The 17,504-nt window shown below is 41.3% G+C and overlaps 1 protein-coding gene across 2 annotated transcripts in view; it reads left to right on the top strand.

Annotated features, from left to right (window-relative positions):
- The first annotated feature begins 2,029 nt into the window (after positions 1-2,029).
- The window catches only part of BRF1 (BRF1 general transcription factor IIIB subunit), a 224,071-nt gene continuing 208,596 nt past the window's right edge, over positions 2,030-17,504 (top strand). For both annotated transcript variants that reach the window (XM_026698603.2, XM_026698602.2), the window contains exon 1: positions 2,030-2,351. In XM_026698603.2, coding sequence (XP_026554388.1) covers positions 2,165-2,351 — 187 coding nt within the window. In that variant the 5' untranslated portion in view covers positions 2,030-2,164. The remainder of the gene's footprint in view (positions 2,352-17,504) is intronic.

The following is a 17,504-nucleotide window of genomic DNA, read 5'->3' as shown; positions in this document are numbered from 1 at the left end:
CTCAAACTATCCACTATTGACCTCACCCCATTCCTAAGAGGTCTGTAAGGGGCGTGCATAAGTGCACTATCGTAACTCCCGTCCCTGTCCTATTGTCCCCATTTAATCGTACCTATTTTCTGTATTCTTAGTCATGTTTATACTTATACCTATTATTTTGTAAGTGATTGACAAATCAAATCAAATCAAATAAATAAACAAACAAACATAATAATACTGGTACCTTTCATGAACCATTATTCCACTGGTTAATTGTCCGCTGTTAGAAAGTTTCTCCTTAATTCCAGGTAGCTTCTCTCTTTCATTAGTTTCCAACTATTGTTTCTTGTCCTTCCCTTCAGTGCTTTGGAGAATAATTTGTCCCCCTCTTCTTTGTGCAGCCCCTCAAGTACTGGAATACTGTTATCATGTCACCCCTAATTCTTCTTTTATTTAGACTAGCCGCACTCAAATCCTGCAGTCGTTCTTCATGTGTTTTAGTCTCCAGGCCTTTGATCATCTTAGTTGCTCTTCTCTGAACTTTTTCCAAAGTCTCAACATCTTTTTTGTAGTATGCTTTTGTACTATTAAAAATGGAAATAAGTAATGGCTGTACAAGAGAGTAGTTCTTATGAGGGAGAGCAGCTAACAAACTACCTTCCTCTTTGAAAAACAGGGATGCAAGGAAAAGGATCTGGGAACGCATGGCGATATAGGAGTTCTTGCAGATGGGGAAACAATCTACAAACGCCAAAGAGCACTAACATTAAACAAAACACTAGGGGTTTTTTGGTGGGCGTTCCAAAACATAAGCCCTGAGCTGGAAATAAATTAGCTTATTTCTCAGTCAGCCAATGCTGGAGGATCCCAAAACTCCAGACTTCTTTCAAATTGGTGCATAGTTTTCTTGTGAAAATGCCCAAATATTATTACATAAAGTGGTCCAAGTGAAAATAATTTATTGAATATTATTTTAGCAGTCTATCAATATTATGTGTCAAGGGGTCATTTTCAATTACATCTTCAATGCAGAGGTGTCTTTTCTCCATGAATTTTCAGTCATTTTATATAAATAAAAACAGAAATGTTATATGTTATACTTATACAATATTTTGACTAAAAGTACTTATATATTTAAATGTGCCAGACAATTAAATAGCTTCCGCATTTCTTTAAACACAGTGAGGTCTCTTCTTTGTGTAGTCAAAAAAAACCCCCAGGCACATCCAGCACTAGTGCATTAGAATTATTACTACAGGGACGATATCTTATTGGAAAAAATAAAGGGCAAACCTGAAAAAGGGGCAAATCTGCGATAAGTTCACAAAGATAAAAAATATATACATATAACTATTATTCAATACAGTACTGTACTGCATTTCAAACTTGGCAACTTTTGTGGACTACAACTTCCACAAGTCTTGCTGCTGACTGGGGAATTCTGGGACTTGTAGTTTACATCTTAAAGTTGCTAAGGTTCAGAAGCCTTGTAATATTGTCAATAGGAAGGCTAAGGATGGCTGCATAAGGCATATGTGTGTGTGTGTATGTATATATGTGTATACACAAACACACATATCTTCATGTCTTAATCTTCTCTACGTACAAGTTCACGTGATCATTGATTAAAGAACCTGGATCTTTTACCTACTCCAGGTTCTGTGTTTCTGGCTTTATTGAACTGACTCCTATAAGTAAATGAGGAAATTCGTCGATCATCCCGGCCCTTTGGACCAAAACAGAAATCGGAGGGAGAACTATTGGCTCTCCATAATTCAACCTCTTGTCACCAAACCACCCGTCGGCCTGGGGAAAGGGGAGGAAGAGGCATCCTAAAGGGGCGACGGAGCAAGTAGCAGCGGTAGCAACTCTTGTGAATCGCAACGTTCGGCGTTCTAGGCGCCTCCGGTGAATCCCCGACCATCCAAGAGGCGGAGCAGGATACACTGCCGCGGAAAATGGAGGCTCGCAGTGGCAGGCAGGGAAGCCTCGCGAGAAAGGGCGGTTTTTTGGGGGGCTGCGGCTCCTCCTCCTCCGGCAGCGAATGGGCGGCTGAGCCAGGCCTGAATAGCGCGAGAAACCGCCGGCAGTGTGTGCTGAGCGGGGCAAGTGACTCGGCCCGCTGCGGGGAAGTCGCGCCTGCCTGCCTGCCTGCCTGCCTGCGGCCGCCGCACCACCCGTCAAGATGTCCGGCGGGCGGGTGTGCGCTGCCTGCGGCGGCTCCGACATCGAAGTGGACTCAGCCCGGGGCGATGCCGTCTGCACCGGATGCGGTTCGGTGCTGGAAGACAACATCATCGTCTCCGAGGTGCAGTTCGTGGAGAACAGCGGCGGAGGCTCTTCGGCAGTCGGGCAGTTTGTCTCCCTCGACGGTGCGTGTGTGTGTAGCGGAAATCGGGGCCGGGCTTGGCGAGGGGGGGGGGGCAGCCGAAGGAGGAGTAGCCCGATGCTGCCTCTGCTACGGCCGGCCGTGACGTTGCTCCCGAGAGCAGTGAATTACACGTGGGTGCCGTGGGAGAATCACAACTCATCAGCTTCCTCCTCCTGTGCCGCGTACAGAATTTGCTTAGTTTCAAAGCAGAGCAGAGCAGTGACAAAATCGCCTATGATACCGTAAAAAGACAATTTATGTGCTGCTGATGGGGACAGCTCTCATACCAAGAGAGCTTCTGCAGCCATTTACATGTGATAAAGTACATTTGTCTCCACTTTAACTCTCTGGCCTCAGTATTTGCAGCCGATCAGTCCTTTTGACAACTTTTTTATTTGAATTCTTTCTCTGGCTTCTTATACCAAATCTGGGGAAGGGGCTATTTTGTAGATTCCGAAGAAAGTTAAGCCCTGCTTCAGAAAGGAGTGGGAGGGAAATATTTATTTTCAGATGCCCACCTGTGCTGTTGTACAGGGAAAATAGATTTTTCTAATAAGTTGGGTATATCTGTCCTTTGAGATCTGCCCCTTTCCTAATCTTTGTCATAATAACTTCTTGTCCCATTTGCCTTTCATTCATTCCTTTCTCTACCTACTAGTAGATTTTGGAAGAATGACTTTAGTGTAGGAGCCTGTAAGATGTGTAGTTTGTGACATTACCTTAGCAGAGAAATAAAATATGGCTATAGCTTATCTACAAATAGTTGATATGCATTTGATTTTTTACTCTTATTGGATCACCTGGAAACATGAATACAGCAGCTGAAGTTGTATGGCAGAGAGTAGTTACTTTGGTACTGAACTTTTTTTTTCCCAGTTTCACATCATGTTGTGTATCTAGAACTTTAATTAACAACTTTAGTGAGTTAAGTCCATGGAGAGAGAAATACCTATTGGGTCTAAGCTACAGTTTTAGACAAATGGAGCATTGTAAATCTCAGGTATTGTTATGTAAATATCTCTGGTATCCTAGTTTGGATCTAATTCTGAATATGGAAGGAATCATTGAGAGTTTTGGAACAGAGATATCAATAGACTGATAAGTCTCAGCTATATTTCTCTGGCACATCTGAATCAGGAGGTTTTGCTGACCCTTGAACTAGTAACTTGATGCAGAAGTGAGCTGCATCTGGAAAGACAAGGATCCCACAAGTAAGGGGATTTCTGGGTTCATGAAATAAGCTGCTTGCTCTGACAGAATTGCATTTCTCTGAAAAAGAAGTTTGTGTCATCAGAGGTCCAAGTGTCAACAGCAAGGAGAGGCGATACCTTAAATAATAAAATAAATGCACTGGCTGTTAATTTGCTTCTAGATAACATCTAAGATTTTGATACTAACTTGTAGACAACTTGGAACCACTTTGAGAGAATATTTCTATTATACAGAAATGCTCAACAAATGCATTCACTGTCAGAGGCTGCCTTGAGCATGTAGTAGAAACTCATTTGAATTCAGCTGGGAAACCTTTTCTATTATACCAGTTTTGGAGTGCTTAACCACTAGATGATGGTGTGATTAAATTGCTTATAATTATTACATTATTCTTATGAGTTTTCTTGTATTTTGTCTGATTGGTAGTATATGTTTTAAAGTCTGCACACTAGTTTTGAAAGAGTGGCAAATTGATGTGTATTCAAATACTTTGAATAAAACAAAAGGGAGAGATACTAAATACAAAGCAAAGTTATGGAGAGGGAAAGGATCTTCCTTTTTTCAGTGCATTGTATATCTTTGGTGAAAGCTGCATTTCTTTCAGCATCCATGAAGTATATACAGGATTTGCCAAAAGTCAGGCCCCATACACAAATATTTAGATTGCATTGACTGTTCAAACCAGTTGCCATTTTCTTCTAAACACTTCTCCAATCATTTAATCTTTGAACATTCCTAGGTTCAGACAAACTCTTTGTCTGAAAAAAAAAGTTAATGAAACATTATAATTGGCCTACAAGTAGTCTTTGAGTTACAACTGTAATGGAGCTGTTCATTTTATGTTTTTATGGTGGTTCTTAAATAAATGTAGAGGTAAGTGCGAACATCATGATTGTTAACCAAGTTGTTAAGAAACAGGGATGGGGCAATGAGTGTGGCCTCTTCAGTGTGGTAATTGAAGTTTGTAGATAATTTAAATTCAGTAGTGAAGGGAAATAATTCTGTTAATTGGATTCTTGATTTGGTACAAAACATTCCTAGTTAATGCTAGCTTAAATACAATTGCTTGGTAGAGATGAATGATTTTAATTGAAAGATGCAACAATTATCATCTTGGTAAAGGAAAAAAGTGTAAAGCCATGTTGAGCTGATATGAAAAATTATTAAATGTGCATTTTCCACATCCCTTTTTCTCCTGTCTCCCGATTCTCAAGGTGCATCATTTAATAGTATTATTTGGTGCTGGATGGGAATGTTCTGATTTGTGGTTCCTCGAGTGAAGATCTTTCTCATAGCAAGATACAAAATTATAGGTGTTCCCACTTATATGGACGTGTGCTGGTTCTGATTTGGTTGCCTTGCACCTTTTCCATGGATAACCAGAACTGGCTTATTACTTGCAGCTGCTTCCATTTAGAATTACTTACATTTATTTTACCAGTTCTGGCTTTTTCTTTGCTATGACAAAGGCAAGCAGTATAATTTTAGAGAAGGGAAATAATTTTGTTTTGTTTTTTGCCTCCCCAAAGTCCTCCCTATATAGCAGTGTTTCTCAACCTTGGCAACTCTAAGAAGTGTGGATTTCAACTCCCCGAATTCCCTAGCTAGCAGCTGGCAGAGGTGTTCTGGGAGTTGAAGTCCATATGTCTTAGAGTTGCCATGGTTTAGAAACACTGCTGTATGAAGTGTGCTCAGAGAAGTAGTTGATATTTGCTTGGATTAGATTCAGCTCTCCATCTATTGCATATTTAGAATAACTTATTGAAAAAGAAATAATCTTTCCCATATGATATTGTATTTCAGAGTTCCAAGCAGACTTCCATAAGTTAGCACTGTTTATGTATTTATATATTTATGGGTGGGTGTAAGGGACAAAACCCTGAACAATTGTTTATAAATCAATCTATATAGTTCTCATAGTTAAATCTAATTTATTTTAATTTCCTACTGCTTGGTAAATGCTAAAACTATTTTTATGTCTTTTCCAAGTATTTGAGTGTTCCATTTCAAAACATGTAGTACATAAATAAATCATAACAATCTATCATTATTAAGATAAAGATATTTTCCAGATGGACTTAACATAGTGATTACATCTAGTTCTCCTATGAGCTGCTCAGAGCATCCAGTAGTGGGAGGTGCTTCAGTCTCTGAATTCATAGGCTGAGCTTGAATTGAGGAACGCTCCTCCTCCTCCACGTGACTCCTCCACAGCATTCCCCAGTTTTTGCTCAGCCTCGTGTGAGACAGGCAGTGCCTTGCTTAGCTCCTTGGCTGAAGCAGGAATTTCGATTCACACAAATAGAGTTCTCAACAGGTTTGATTTATTCCCCTTCTCTTTAGCCTCTGCACAATTGCTTCATTGGGCATTCTATCCACCAAGGGGAAGTGCAGTTACGCCCCCAAGGGAGGCGAAAGGGAGGGTCAGTAGCGGCTTCGCCCTACCTCCTACAGCCAAAAAATACCCTACTCTGCCTCTTTCTCTTGCCGCTCCGTTTCGTTTCACCTCGTTGTTTAGCGGCTTGTATTGCTCCGTTTCTGAGTCATATTGTTGATTCCCACCCACCTTTGAACACCGTTTTTTCAAGCAGAGAAGGCCTAATTTCTCCCTTCCTTAGCCGCCTCTGTAATCAGAGCCTTGGCTTTGCTTTCTTTGGTGGGACACCGCTGCTGAGAGGCGCGACGATCACTCGCACGGCTGGCGGACGCCATTTTAAGAGTCACCTCGTGGCAATGCGCCATTTTGTTCTTCTGAAATCTCTGTGCTGTGAGTGGGAATTAACTCAAAGTTACAGGATCCCGCCTGGTTCTTTCGCAGTTATTAACCTCAGCTAGCTAGATTGCACTCGAGGTTATTCCTTTCTCATTAAGGCTTGTTGGCTTAACCCCCACAGCTTATCCCTCAATGGTGCAGCAGCAAGCACCCAGGCCTTGTGTCCGCCTGTGCAGGGAGGCTGCTGAAGGCCCCATTTTCCTTTCTAACTGGGCCTTAGGCATTTCGAAATTTGGCTGATTGGCTTGTTTGTTTGTTTTCTCATTGGTATTAGACCATACAGACTATTCTATCCTAGGAGCAGGGATACAGTTGTACCAGCAATACCATAATTCATATCATCATCATCATCATCATAATATCTTGGCAGTATAATATTTTAATTCACTAAAATATTATCACTGAGGTACGACTCACTTGTATTATATATATATATATATATATATATATATATATATATATATATATATAAAAGGGGGCGTGAAATACCTCATCAGGGCAATCATTCTTGCCTCAGATCGGACCCTGGGCGTGCCAACCGCCTTATATTGATTTCTAGCCTATTACTGCAATACATAAATCATTGAAATGGCAGATGGTAACACCTCTAAAGGACCTTAATTGAAGGCAAAAGCCAAGACCCATCATTTGCGCAAGCAGACTAAAGAGACCTCCAAAGCTGCCCAGAAGGATGTCTTAAGGCGCCACAAGGCCCTGCAAAAGAAAATTGATAAACGAAGTAAGGAAGCACTCAAGGTGTCTCCGGTTCTTCCATCCTCCAGTCCCTCTACCTCTGTTCAACCCCGCCTCCTCTAGATATTTCCCTCTTATCCAGGCGCAGCTTGCCCTCACAAGAACAACAGGCTCAGGTTCCTGGCACACCAGCTAGAAGGGCTCCAGAAGCCACCATCACCCCAACAGCAGCTGGCCTCCATCAAGAGGAGTCTCTCATTGAGGAGGTTCCAGAAAGAATAAGATCCTGGATGGAACTGGCTATTCGCCAAGGGATCGCAGCCAGACTCCAACAAGCAACCAGGCCTAGCCTAGTCATTATCCGGTGGTTTCTGACCAGGAGTCTCACTCAGTAAGATCCTTGCCCAGGTCGGACCAACTTCAGGCTGAGGTACTCTTGCAAAGGGAGACCCCCCCGCCCTTCAAGAGCGGGAGGAGGAGGAGGAAGAGCAGGAGGGGGAATTGGATCAGTTCATGGAACCACACGAATTTGATTTGGGGTCTATGCACTATAGCGAACCCCTATCAGAGGCAGACCTTTTAGAAGACGAAATGTCTGAGGACGAGGGGCTTATCCCTGACCAGCCTGCCTTCGTGGACTTATTCAAGCCACACCTATTCAAATCCTTGTTATTCAAGGCCAAGAACATCTCAGGCCTAAGTAAGCAATCACCAACAGACCTCCCCGCTCCTTTAACGGAGGGGCCAGAGGACCTAATCTTTAACTAGCCTGTTGTAGAGGCCGAGGTTATCCCAGCTCCACCCATCTTTGCCGATCTGGTGCAGAAGCAATTGGCGTCTGCAGTGGTGCCCCCAGCCCCCTCCAGTCATGACAAAAAATACTTTAATTTGGATCCAGAATTTTCAAAACTATTAAGCACCCCTGAGGTAGACGAGCCCATAGTGGGCCTGGCATCCTCCTCGACTCCGACTGATGCGCTGGAGGCCCTAAAGCCAGAGGAAAAGCGGGCCGAGCTAGCCCTGCGCAGGGCTCATCAGTCGGATGCATGGGCCATCAAATCGGCTATGGCCGCATCCTTTTTCACAAGGTCATCCATTCAATGGCTTTGTCAGCTCAAGCAACACGTCCCTATATCCAACATCAGGGTGCACCAGGACATTGCCAAGCTGATGCCACATACCACGCTGTTAAATTTTCTGCAAGGGCAATCACATCTCACGTCACAGCCCGCCGTCTACTCTGGCTGAGACACTGGCAAGCAGGCTTTAAGAACAAAGCCAAGTTGGCTTCCTCCCCCATAGTGGGAGACAAATTGTTTGGCCCTTCCCTGGACCCCTTACTGATGGAGACCCGCAGTAAGAAAAAGTTTCTCCTTTCCCTTACACGAAGGTCAGACCAGAACTTCCCAGCCCTTTCGGAGGGGTTCCTTTCGGCCCTTCTATCAGGCTCCCTTCTCCCCCAGGTATCAGAGGCCCCCATCGTTTAGGTCAGGACAACCCCAGGATAGAGCCGATTCAGGAGACAGGAGCCGGAGGGGCAGTCAATATAAAAGGTCCTTTCGGGGAGCAGGAAGCAGGCCCTTCCGATGTCCAAGGTAGGTTAAGGGATACTCTCCCGATTGGAGGACGTCTTAAGTTGTTTGCGAGTCAATGGGACTCCTCTACCTCTGACTCTTGGGTCAGAGACACCATTAGATTTGGTCTTGCCCTTGAGTTTCAATCCACTCCCCCAAATTTCTTTATGTCATGCCCCCCTTCCAGAGACCTGAACAAGCATAATCTAATGGATTCCGCAATCCAGCATCTCCTGAACATAAAAGCCATTCAACCAGTACCGACCGAACAATGAGGGCAGGGCTTTTACTCTCATCTTTTTGTTGTACCAAAACACTCGGGGGCTGGAGAGCCATCTTAGATTTAAAACGACTCAACCGCTTCCTAATATACCACAAATTCAAAATGCATACCCTGCAATCGATACTGCTGGGCATCAGGCAAGGGGATGTGCTCATGTCCATAGACTTGACGGAGGTGTACTTACATATCGCCATTCAGCCTTCCCATTATAAGTTTTTAAGGTTCTGCTACAATAATCACCACTTCGAATACGTGGCCCTTCCCTTTGGACTAGCCTCTGTCCCCAGGACCTTTACCAAGGTCCTTGCAGCGCTAGCTGCCCACCTCAGGAACATCCCCATTCATCTCCAATGTTACCTGGACGATATTTTAATCCTGTCCCCCTCTACCGATCAAGCAGTGAGGGACACCCAGGCCACTTTAACATCTCTCCAAGAACATGGTTTTCTCATAAATTGGAAGAAGAGCCAATTATCCCCATCGACTTGAATAACTCATTTAGGTGCAGTTATTGATACCGTGGAAGGCAAGTTCTTTCTATCTTCAGATAGACTACTTAGTATTCAAAAATCCGTTAGGGAGATCAGACGCCGTAGGAGGGTAGCCTTACTGGATCTGTTAAAATTATTAGGAAAAATGATATCATGCATTTCTATTATTCCCTGGGCCCATCTTCACACCAGATCCCTCCAGTGGTTCCTGCTTCCGTACCAGAGATCCGGCAGAAGCAATTCCAAACTCACAGTCATGGTACCTCTCAAGGTCCTCACGTCCCTTCTCTGATGGGCCAAATGGGTCATTAACAAAGGCTGCTTCTTCAAGGAGCCTCAAAGGCTCACTATCACCACAGATGCCAGTCTATTTGGATGGGGCGCCCATGTCCAGTCACTCACCTCCCAGGGCAGATGGTCTACAATAGAACAGTCGTGCAGCATAAACTGGCTGGAGCTTCACGCCGTGCACCTGGCCCTGCGCAGCTTCCTCCCCCAGGTATGCGGTCAGCACATTCTCATTTTAACAGACAACATGACAGCCAAAGCCCACATAAACAAACAGGGGGCCACGCAATCAATACAATTAATGAGGGAAGCCGAGTGCCTGTGCCGCTGGGCGAAGAACAATCTTCTGTCCATCAAGGCAGAGCACATCTCGGGCCTATCAAAAACTCAGACTGGTTAAGCAGGGCCACCATAGACCAGTCAGAGTGGCGCCTCCACCTATCCCTGTTCAAAGAAGCAGCAAGGATATTCGGACAACCGGTGGTGGACCTATTTGCCTCCCCCCTCAATGCCCAGCTCCCGAGATTCTTCTCAAGTACCCATCCCAAGGGGCGGAGAATTACAACGCACTCCGCTGCCCATAGCCCATGGGGCTCCTGTACGCATTCTCTCCTCTAGCACTGGTGCCCAGGGTTATCCAGAAGTTGCTCCACGAGAAGGCGGAATTGCTCCTAGTGGCAGCCCACTGGCCCAGGCGGCCATGGTTTGTGGACCTTTGTACTCTCTCGGTGCCCCCCCTGGAGGATTCCACCAGACAGGATCTCTCTATCTCAGGGGCCCCTCCTACACCCGGACCCTCAATGGTTTCAACTGACCGTCTGGAGGTTGAGCGGAGCAGTTTGAGGAGCAAAATGCTCTCCAAGAAGGTCATTGACACTATCTTAGCTGCCAGACAGCCCTCAACCATTCGAATTTACAATGCCAAATGGGCCATTTTCTGTAAATGGTGTAGCAAGTTTCAAATTAACCCCGTTTCCCCCTCTGTCGCCCAGATTTTAGAATTCCTTCAGGAGGGACTTGACAAGGGGCTGTCTCCTAATACACTGAAACGACAGATAGCTGCACTGACACCAGTTCTTTCTTGTGAGGGTTTCAGTTCCCTCTCTCATCACACACGTATACGGGCCTTTCTTAGAGGGGCCACCAACTTACACCCTCCAGCAGTGCACCGTTACCCCACCTGGTACCTTAACAAAGTCCTTCTCTCCCTCACCAAAGAAACTTTTGAACCTTTGAGGAGTCAAGCCTCCAATTTTTGACGTATAAGGTAGTTTTCCTTGTAGCCATTACATCCGCTTGTCGCATATTGGAAATCGCAGCCTTGTCTGTCAGACAAGACCTCTGTGTTTTTCATGCCGATCGGGTGATCCTCCGCCCCGACCCTACATTTTTGCCCAAGGTCAGTTCGGCCTTCCATAGAGCTCAAGAGCTTATCCTTCCAAATTTTTGCCCCAGACCATCGCAGGAAAGGGAAAGGCAATGGCACAAACTTGATGTAAGGCGCACTCTGCGAATCTATATCAAGCGCACAGAGCCCTTCAGAAAATCGGAGGCCTTATTTCTTTCCTTTCAGCCTAAAACACAGGGTCACAGGGTGTCACCGTCCACCCTAGGCCGTTGGATAAGAGCGGCTATAGCTAAGTCTTATCAGTCCCAAGCCCTGCAGATGCCCAGAGGCATAACTACTCATTCAACTAGGAGTGCGGCAACTTCGGCAGCTTGGGCCACCCAGGCACCAATAAATCAAAATCTGCCGGGCGGCGACTTGGGCTTCCCCATCACCTTTCATCAGGCACTATAAAATTGATGTGTTTGCCTCTGCGGAGGCCTCATTTGGCAGACGGGTTCTGCAATGGGTTCTTAGGGACCCTGAGGAGATTCCGGACCAGGCGGAGTCCCTCCCATAGGACAGGCCAAGCTTTGGTATGTCCCACTACTGGATGCTCTGAGCAGCTCATAGGAGAAAGGGCGTTGGTGCTTACCTGATATGCCCGTTCTCTTTGAGCTGCGAAGAGCATCCAGCCCCACCCTTTTTTCCCATCTGGTGGGGCCTTGTTTCGGCCAATGAACCTTTTAGGTAGTAGGGATGAGAACACTTTTTTTCCTCTCGTCTTCGCAAAACTGGGCAACACTGTGGAGGAGTCATGAGGAGGAGGAGGAGCATTCTTCAATTCAAGCTCAGCCTATGAATGCAGAGACTGAAGCACCTCCCACTACTGGATGCTCTTCGCAGCTCAAAGAGAATGGGCATATCAGGTCAGCACCAACGCCCTTTTTCTTGGCAATAATATGGAAGTTGATTGCTACAGTCTTCCTAAATATTTTTTGTTGTCTTCAAATGGGAGAAGGTTAGAAATGATTATCACACCATTTGATTGTAAGAAAATATAAAATTTTATTCCAATGTCTGTTGAAAGTTTTAGATTAAATCAGTTGTTTATTTTTATTTATGTATGTAATTTTCATGGCTATCATCATTAGCTGGAATTGATTGCTTGAATTGTTAATGTCATTGTGATTGCAACCTAGGATAAGCAGGTGAAACCTTAAGAGCACAAATTATTTGTATTGACTTCTGGATCCTTACTATAGTCCAATATTGACACATGTGGGCAATGTTTGAAAATGAAGTGGAGAAGATTCTGAATGAAAAAAGTATTGCGTATTGCTCAGGGAAATAGGTATTTCTTTACCTCTTTTATCAGGAAAAATCACATCTTTGCTAGCTGTTATAAAGCGAAGTGTAATATTAATATCTTGTTAAGATAACTGTTAGTATTTCACATATTGCTCTGTTCTCAACAGTAGTGTATTTAGAAAAAAGTTCCCCACAATATGCTATAAGTAAAAATATTATTTGCAGAATTAAAGGTTGCAATTCAATCTCCTGACCTTAAAGGCATTGGAATGTGGGAATAAGAGGATGTTACTGAAAGGTATAAGGGTGAATTTTTTTTACTTATTTTGAGCAATGTTAAGAATGGGCATGTGAACCAGAGGCATATGGGAGGAAAACCACTTCAGTCTCCACCCTTAAAATATCTACAAATAGTGATTTTTCAAGCATTGAACAAACGTGAATAGTGGGGCTAGTAATTGTTTGCTTCCAAGAGGCAAACTTACTTTCAATCATATCTTTAATTTTGCTTAATTTTTTTTTTTTAAATATACCATTTCTTGGGTTTGGGAAGGGCTGCATATGAGTATCACTCCTAATTTAGGACCAGGTTTTAAACATTTGTCTTTATAGCATCTCTGCCCTAAATATTTGTTTCTAAGAAAACTTGACAAACCACATCTGACATACTACAGTGGCTTAATCTGGCAGATTGATATTTCTGATGAAACAGAAAAATGACTGTGATTATATTTTTGATTATGCATTTTTATTCAGAATTTAAATTACTTCCTTGCAGTTTTAGAAAGTTAGCTTTAAAAGTGACTTAAATTGCTTATATCATATATTAATAGCACTATTCTTGTACATTGGTTAAGAGGTCAAAGCAAAAGAGATTGTAGATTGGGAAAAGGTTCTAAGAAAAGGATTGGTGGAAAAAATACTTGTATATAGAGAAAAAATAGCAAAAAAATAGCTAAAGAGAATGAGGAATGTGTTCTAAAGTGACAGAAAATGCAGAGAGATTGTGGTGGAGATAAAATTTGTTCTGAATTAGGGGAACCAGCAGAGAGATGTTGAAGAGTAAAATTGAAATGAATGCTATAAATGCATGTGCACAAGAAAAGACTGATGAAATAATAAATGCTATGGGAATGTTGAAAAATGCAAGTATATGTGTTGATATTCAAGTATGTTTCTAGTTTGATTTTGGTGTGATTGTGTGAATTCTTTAATTATCTTTTTGTAATTTGCTCCTGTGTGCTATATTGTAATTTGTTGTTTCTATGTTGCTTTTTATTATTGTGAGTTACCCAGAGATGATTGGAGTTGGGAGGCATCAACGTTGAATAAATTATGCAAAAAATGCATCTGTGCCTGATAATTGGAAGAATGCTGTAATTGTGCTCCTGTACAAAGTTAACAAAAAATGGGATTAATCAGCCACTGCCTAATTTTAAGAATGAATGACTGTTTTGTATAATCCAAAGATATAGCATGAAAATTTACTTACTCATTGGAAGTAAACATAGATACACATAAAACACTGCGCTTGAAATATGTTTGGGAGTCTGATTTAGGTTAGTAGCTAGAAAGAGTTTGATAGATCAATACAACATATTTATGGAGATCTGGAGAATTTTTTTTTACCTGCTTTAGTGCAGGAATACCAGTCATGTATTTCCTGTAAGAATTTTACATACAATATGTAACCAGGAATTGCTGGAGATATTGTAATAAAAAAGGGATTTTCCTTTATATCCATTGGGAATATGATACAATCTCAACATTAATAAAAAGAGGGCAAGAATTGAACTTACTCCCCCTCTAGGCTTGTTACATATATTTGATGGAATGAATAAAAAAGCTATGAAGCAAGTAAATATTTTGGTAGTAAGGTTGATTATTTCTCACTAATCAAATGAAAAATAATGAAAAATATGTAAACTTTCACTTAAAAAATTAGTAAAATTGATCTTTTTAAGTTCCTGTGTAAAAAGGTTTCTGATAAACTTCAAAATGGGAAATCATTTAACAGGATAGCAAGATTTCATGTTTTATAAATGACAAAATAACAATAGCACAAGCACTTAGATTTATATACCCTTTCATGGTGCTTTACGGAACTCTTCAAGCCAGGGGTGTCAAACTCGATTTCATTGAGGGCTGCATCAGGGTTGTGTTTGACCTCGGGGAGCCGGGGTGGGTATGGCCAGGGTGGCCATGGCTAGTTCGACATCACATGTTGGGAACACCTATGGTGGCCCGAGGGCTCTGCCAACGAAAATGGGTTCCTGAGCTCCGTTTCCAGGTGCAATGGCCTCCTGCAACCCTCTGCCAGTGAATACAGAGCTCACGAGGACCGAATGCGGCCCTCCTGAGCTCCGTTTTCTCTGGCGGAGGCACCACAGGCTGTCCTTTGCTGTTTTCAGCAGCAAAGATCTGGCCCTCAGCACCGGGCCTTCAGTTTGACATCCTTGCTCTAAGCAATTTACATATTACCCCCAACATTCTGAGTCCTCATTTTATCGACCTTGGAAAGCTGAGTCAATCTTGAGCCGGTCAGGATTGAATTCTTGGCAGTGAGTTACAGTAAATTAGCCTGCAATACTGCATTCTAACCACTGTGCCACTATGGCTCTAGTTAATATTCATTAGGGTGAATTGGCCTATTATGGGCTAGTTTAATATAGAAATGGTTGCTTGTAATGATAAATCATCTCCAGGTGTGGTAATTTGCTAAGTATGCCTGGATACAACAAAGATGCACGTCACTAAAATGTTAAATCAGTTACATTAGATTTAAGATTATGAATCTACTAGAAACACACATACATACTCGGCCCCAAAGACTGAATTGGAAAGGATGAATGTCAGATTTTTGTTGCTGGCAATGAAAAAAACTTGGGTCAATTGGTTGACATGATTTAGTCTTGTGAGTCATTGATGTTTCTGAAATAATATTTTAACACACATAAATAGATTTGTGGAGAAAAAAATTAATCCCACCTCTATCTCGTTAAATGTTTTAGTCCCTTTTAAATGTAGTTTTTGTTCACTTTTAATGTTTTAATTGTTAATATTTGATGTTTTTAATGTTTTTAATCTAATTTGTTATTTTTGTTGTTTTATGATGTTGTAAACTGTTCAGAGTTGTGTGAATTGAGCAGCATATAAATTTAACAAACAAAATGTTTAAGACAAATATATAAGAAATGTATAAGATGTTATTGATAATTAATTTTCTGCTTAATTTCTGGAATCTGACTATTTTTGAGGAATTATGGCTACACTAGCCTAGGATTTTATAAAAAGAGTGTTGTTGTTTTACAATACTTACCGTTTATAAAAAACCTAGTATAGCTAGGTGTATGTTAGAAACAACACTGAGCACATTACTGGATAGGTTTTTTTGTTTGCACTTATAGGTAATAGATAATTGAGAAATATATAGAGGTGAAGCAGAAAATTAATTGTATGATTGTTGATTTAGAAAAAGTGAATGATGAAGTGAATACATTTGAACAATGGAGCTTTACATGAATTATGGAAATAGAGTTTTGGTTATTGAATGCATGAATGACATATGATGAAAATAAAGCAAATGAGAGAATAAATGGTGTGCTCACATAATTTTTCAACATTGATCGAAGAGCAAGATAAATAAGTATGATTTTTGCCTTTTACTGTTAATGGACAATTATATAAGAAAACCATGTAATAACATTAGATGTGTGTTGATTGGGAATATAAATGTGCAAGTGCTGTTGTATCAGAGCATGCCTTATTTGCTAAGAACCCAAATGATTTGTAGCAAATATTAAACATATTATATAATGCAAAGAGGGTAGGTGAGGATCTGAAAATAGTTGTGCCTGATTAGGAAAATGGATTGAATATTAGCAAGTGATATGTTAATGGCAAAAACTTGGAATGTTGTAAATAGACAACATTTTAGTAAAATTTTACTAAAGATAGCAAAATGCATGAAAATACTTTGATAGAAATAGAGATAAGAATGCATCAGTTGGAAGGGATGAGTATTTTCCAAAGGAAATAAAAATGGTTTTTTTACAGTTTGTTTCTACTCACTTTATTATGTGGAAGTTCTTATTAGAACGGGTAGCCATATAAATTTATTTATGAATAGATAAATAAGTTATATGGAAGTGAGAATTAAGTGTTCCAGGAGAAAATGAACTGGGAATGGAATACCTAAAATATGTGGTTAAAACAAATTCAGATTAAGCATGTTTAAGTGATGAATGGATATAAAAGTCAATTCACTACAAAACAAGTTTGTTGGTCATGGAGAGAAAGGTATTATAAAAACTAGATTTAGTTATATTACTTTTTCTCTTGTAGTTTTAGTGTATTTTGTGTACCTATTTTTATTATTTATATTACTTCAAACTCCTTTCCAAGGTCTGCATAATGTTGCTTGCTTTGAAATGGAGGAACATGTATATAAGAATTTTGCTAGTGAAAATCCATAACAAATACTTAGACCTCTTACTGTGCCTCTTATGGTTTCCTCTAGATGTCAGCATTGTATCATGCCTCAGGAGTAATCTCCTAATAACCTTCATGACAACAATAAAGGCTTACTTAAAATCCTGCAGAAGATACTTTGGTGATTGTGATGCTGACTTCTAAATTAAGCCTGCATTGATCCCCTTTTATACTGTAAAGTTGATTTTATTAGATCAAGAATTTGAGCACCTTCCTTTTAATGGGGCTTCTTGGGACTGGAAGAAGGGTGTTATGTATGTGTTGTGTGTTCAGGTCCCTGAGAAATTATGTGACATGAATTGAAAACATGTTGAATAGAAGGTATGCAAGAACAGTATAACTTTTTAAATAAGCCCTCACACCAACATCTGTAAGACCAACCTTCCTGCAAACTACTGCCAGAGCAAGATGTGTTAAATGAACTGTCGAGTCAACAAGTGCAAGGCCTATGGATTCAAATCCTGTTGAAGGGTTGAACATGAACAACTAGCATGGAGAGTACACTTGAAGAATCCTCAGTAAGGATGAAATTGGTCATGCAGTGCATTTTACTGGTCAGTAACTAGAATTTCAGACTATTACAGTTTTATAACAGTAGACTAAGTGTTTGAGACTGAAAAAAACATATTTACAGTTTATGTAAATTGCCAAGGCTATTGCATTGTGCCATATTTTGATTTTATTTATTTAGTGTATAGCAAATAGATGGAT

This window comes from Pseudonaja textilis, chromosome 1 (assembly GCF_049901715.1).
Source record: "Pseudonaja textilis isolate UNSWEBS1 chromosome 1, rPseTex1.2, whole genome shotgun sequence".
NCBI classification, from domain to species: Eukaryota; Metazoa; Chordata; class Lepidosauria; order Squamata; family Elapidae; genus Pseudonaja; species Pseudonaja textilis.
The sequence above is the reverse complement of the archived record's forward strand: the minus strand, read 5'-3'. Positions and strand labels throughout refer to the sequence as shown.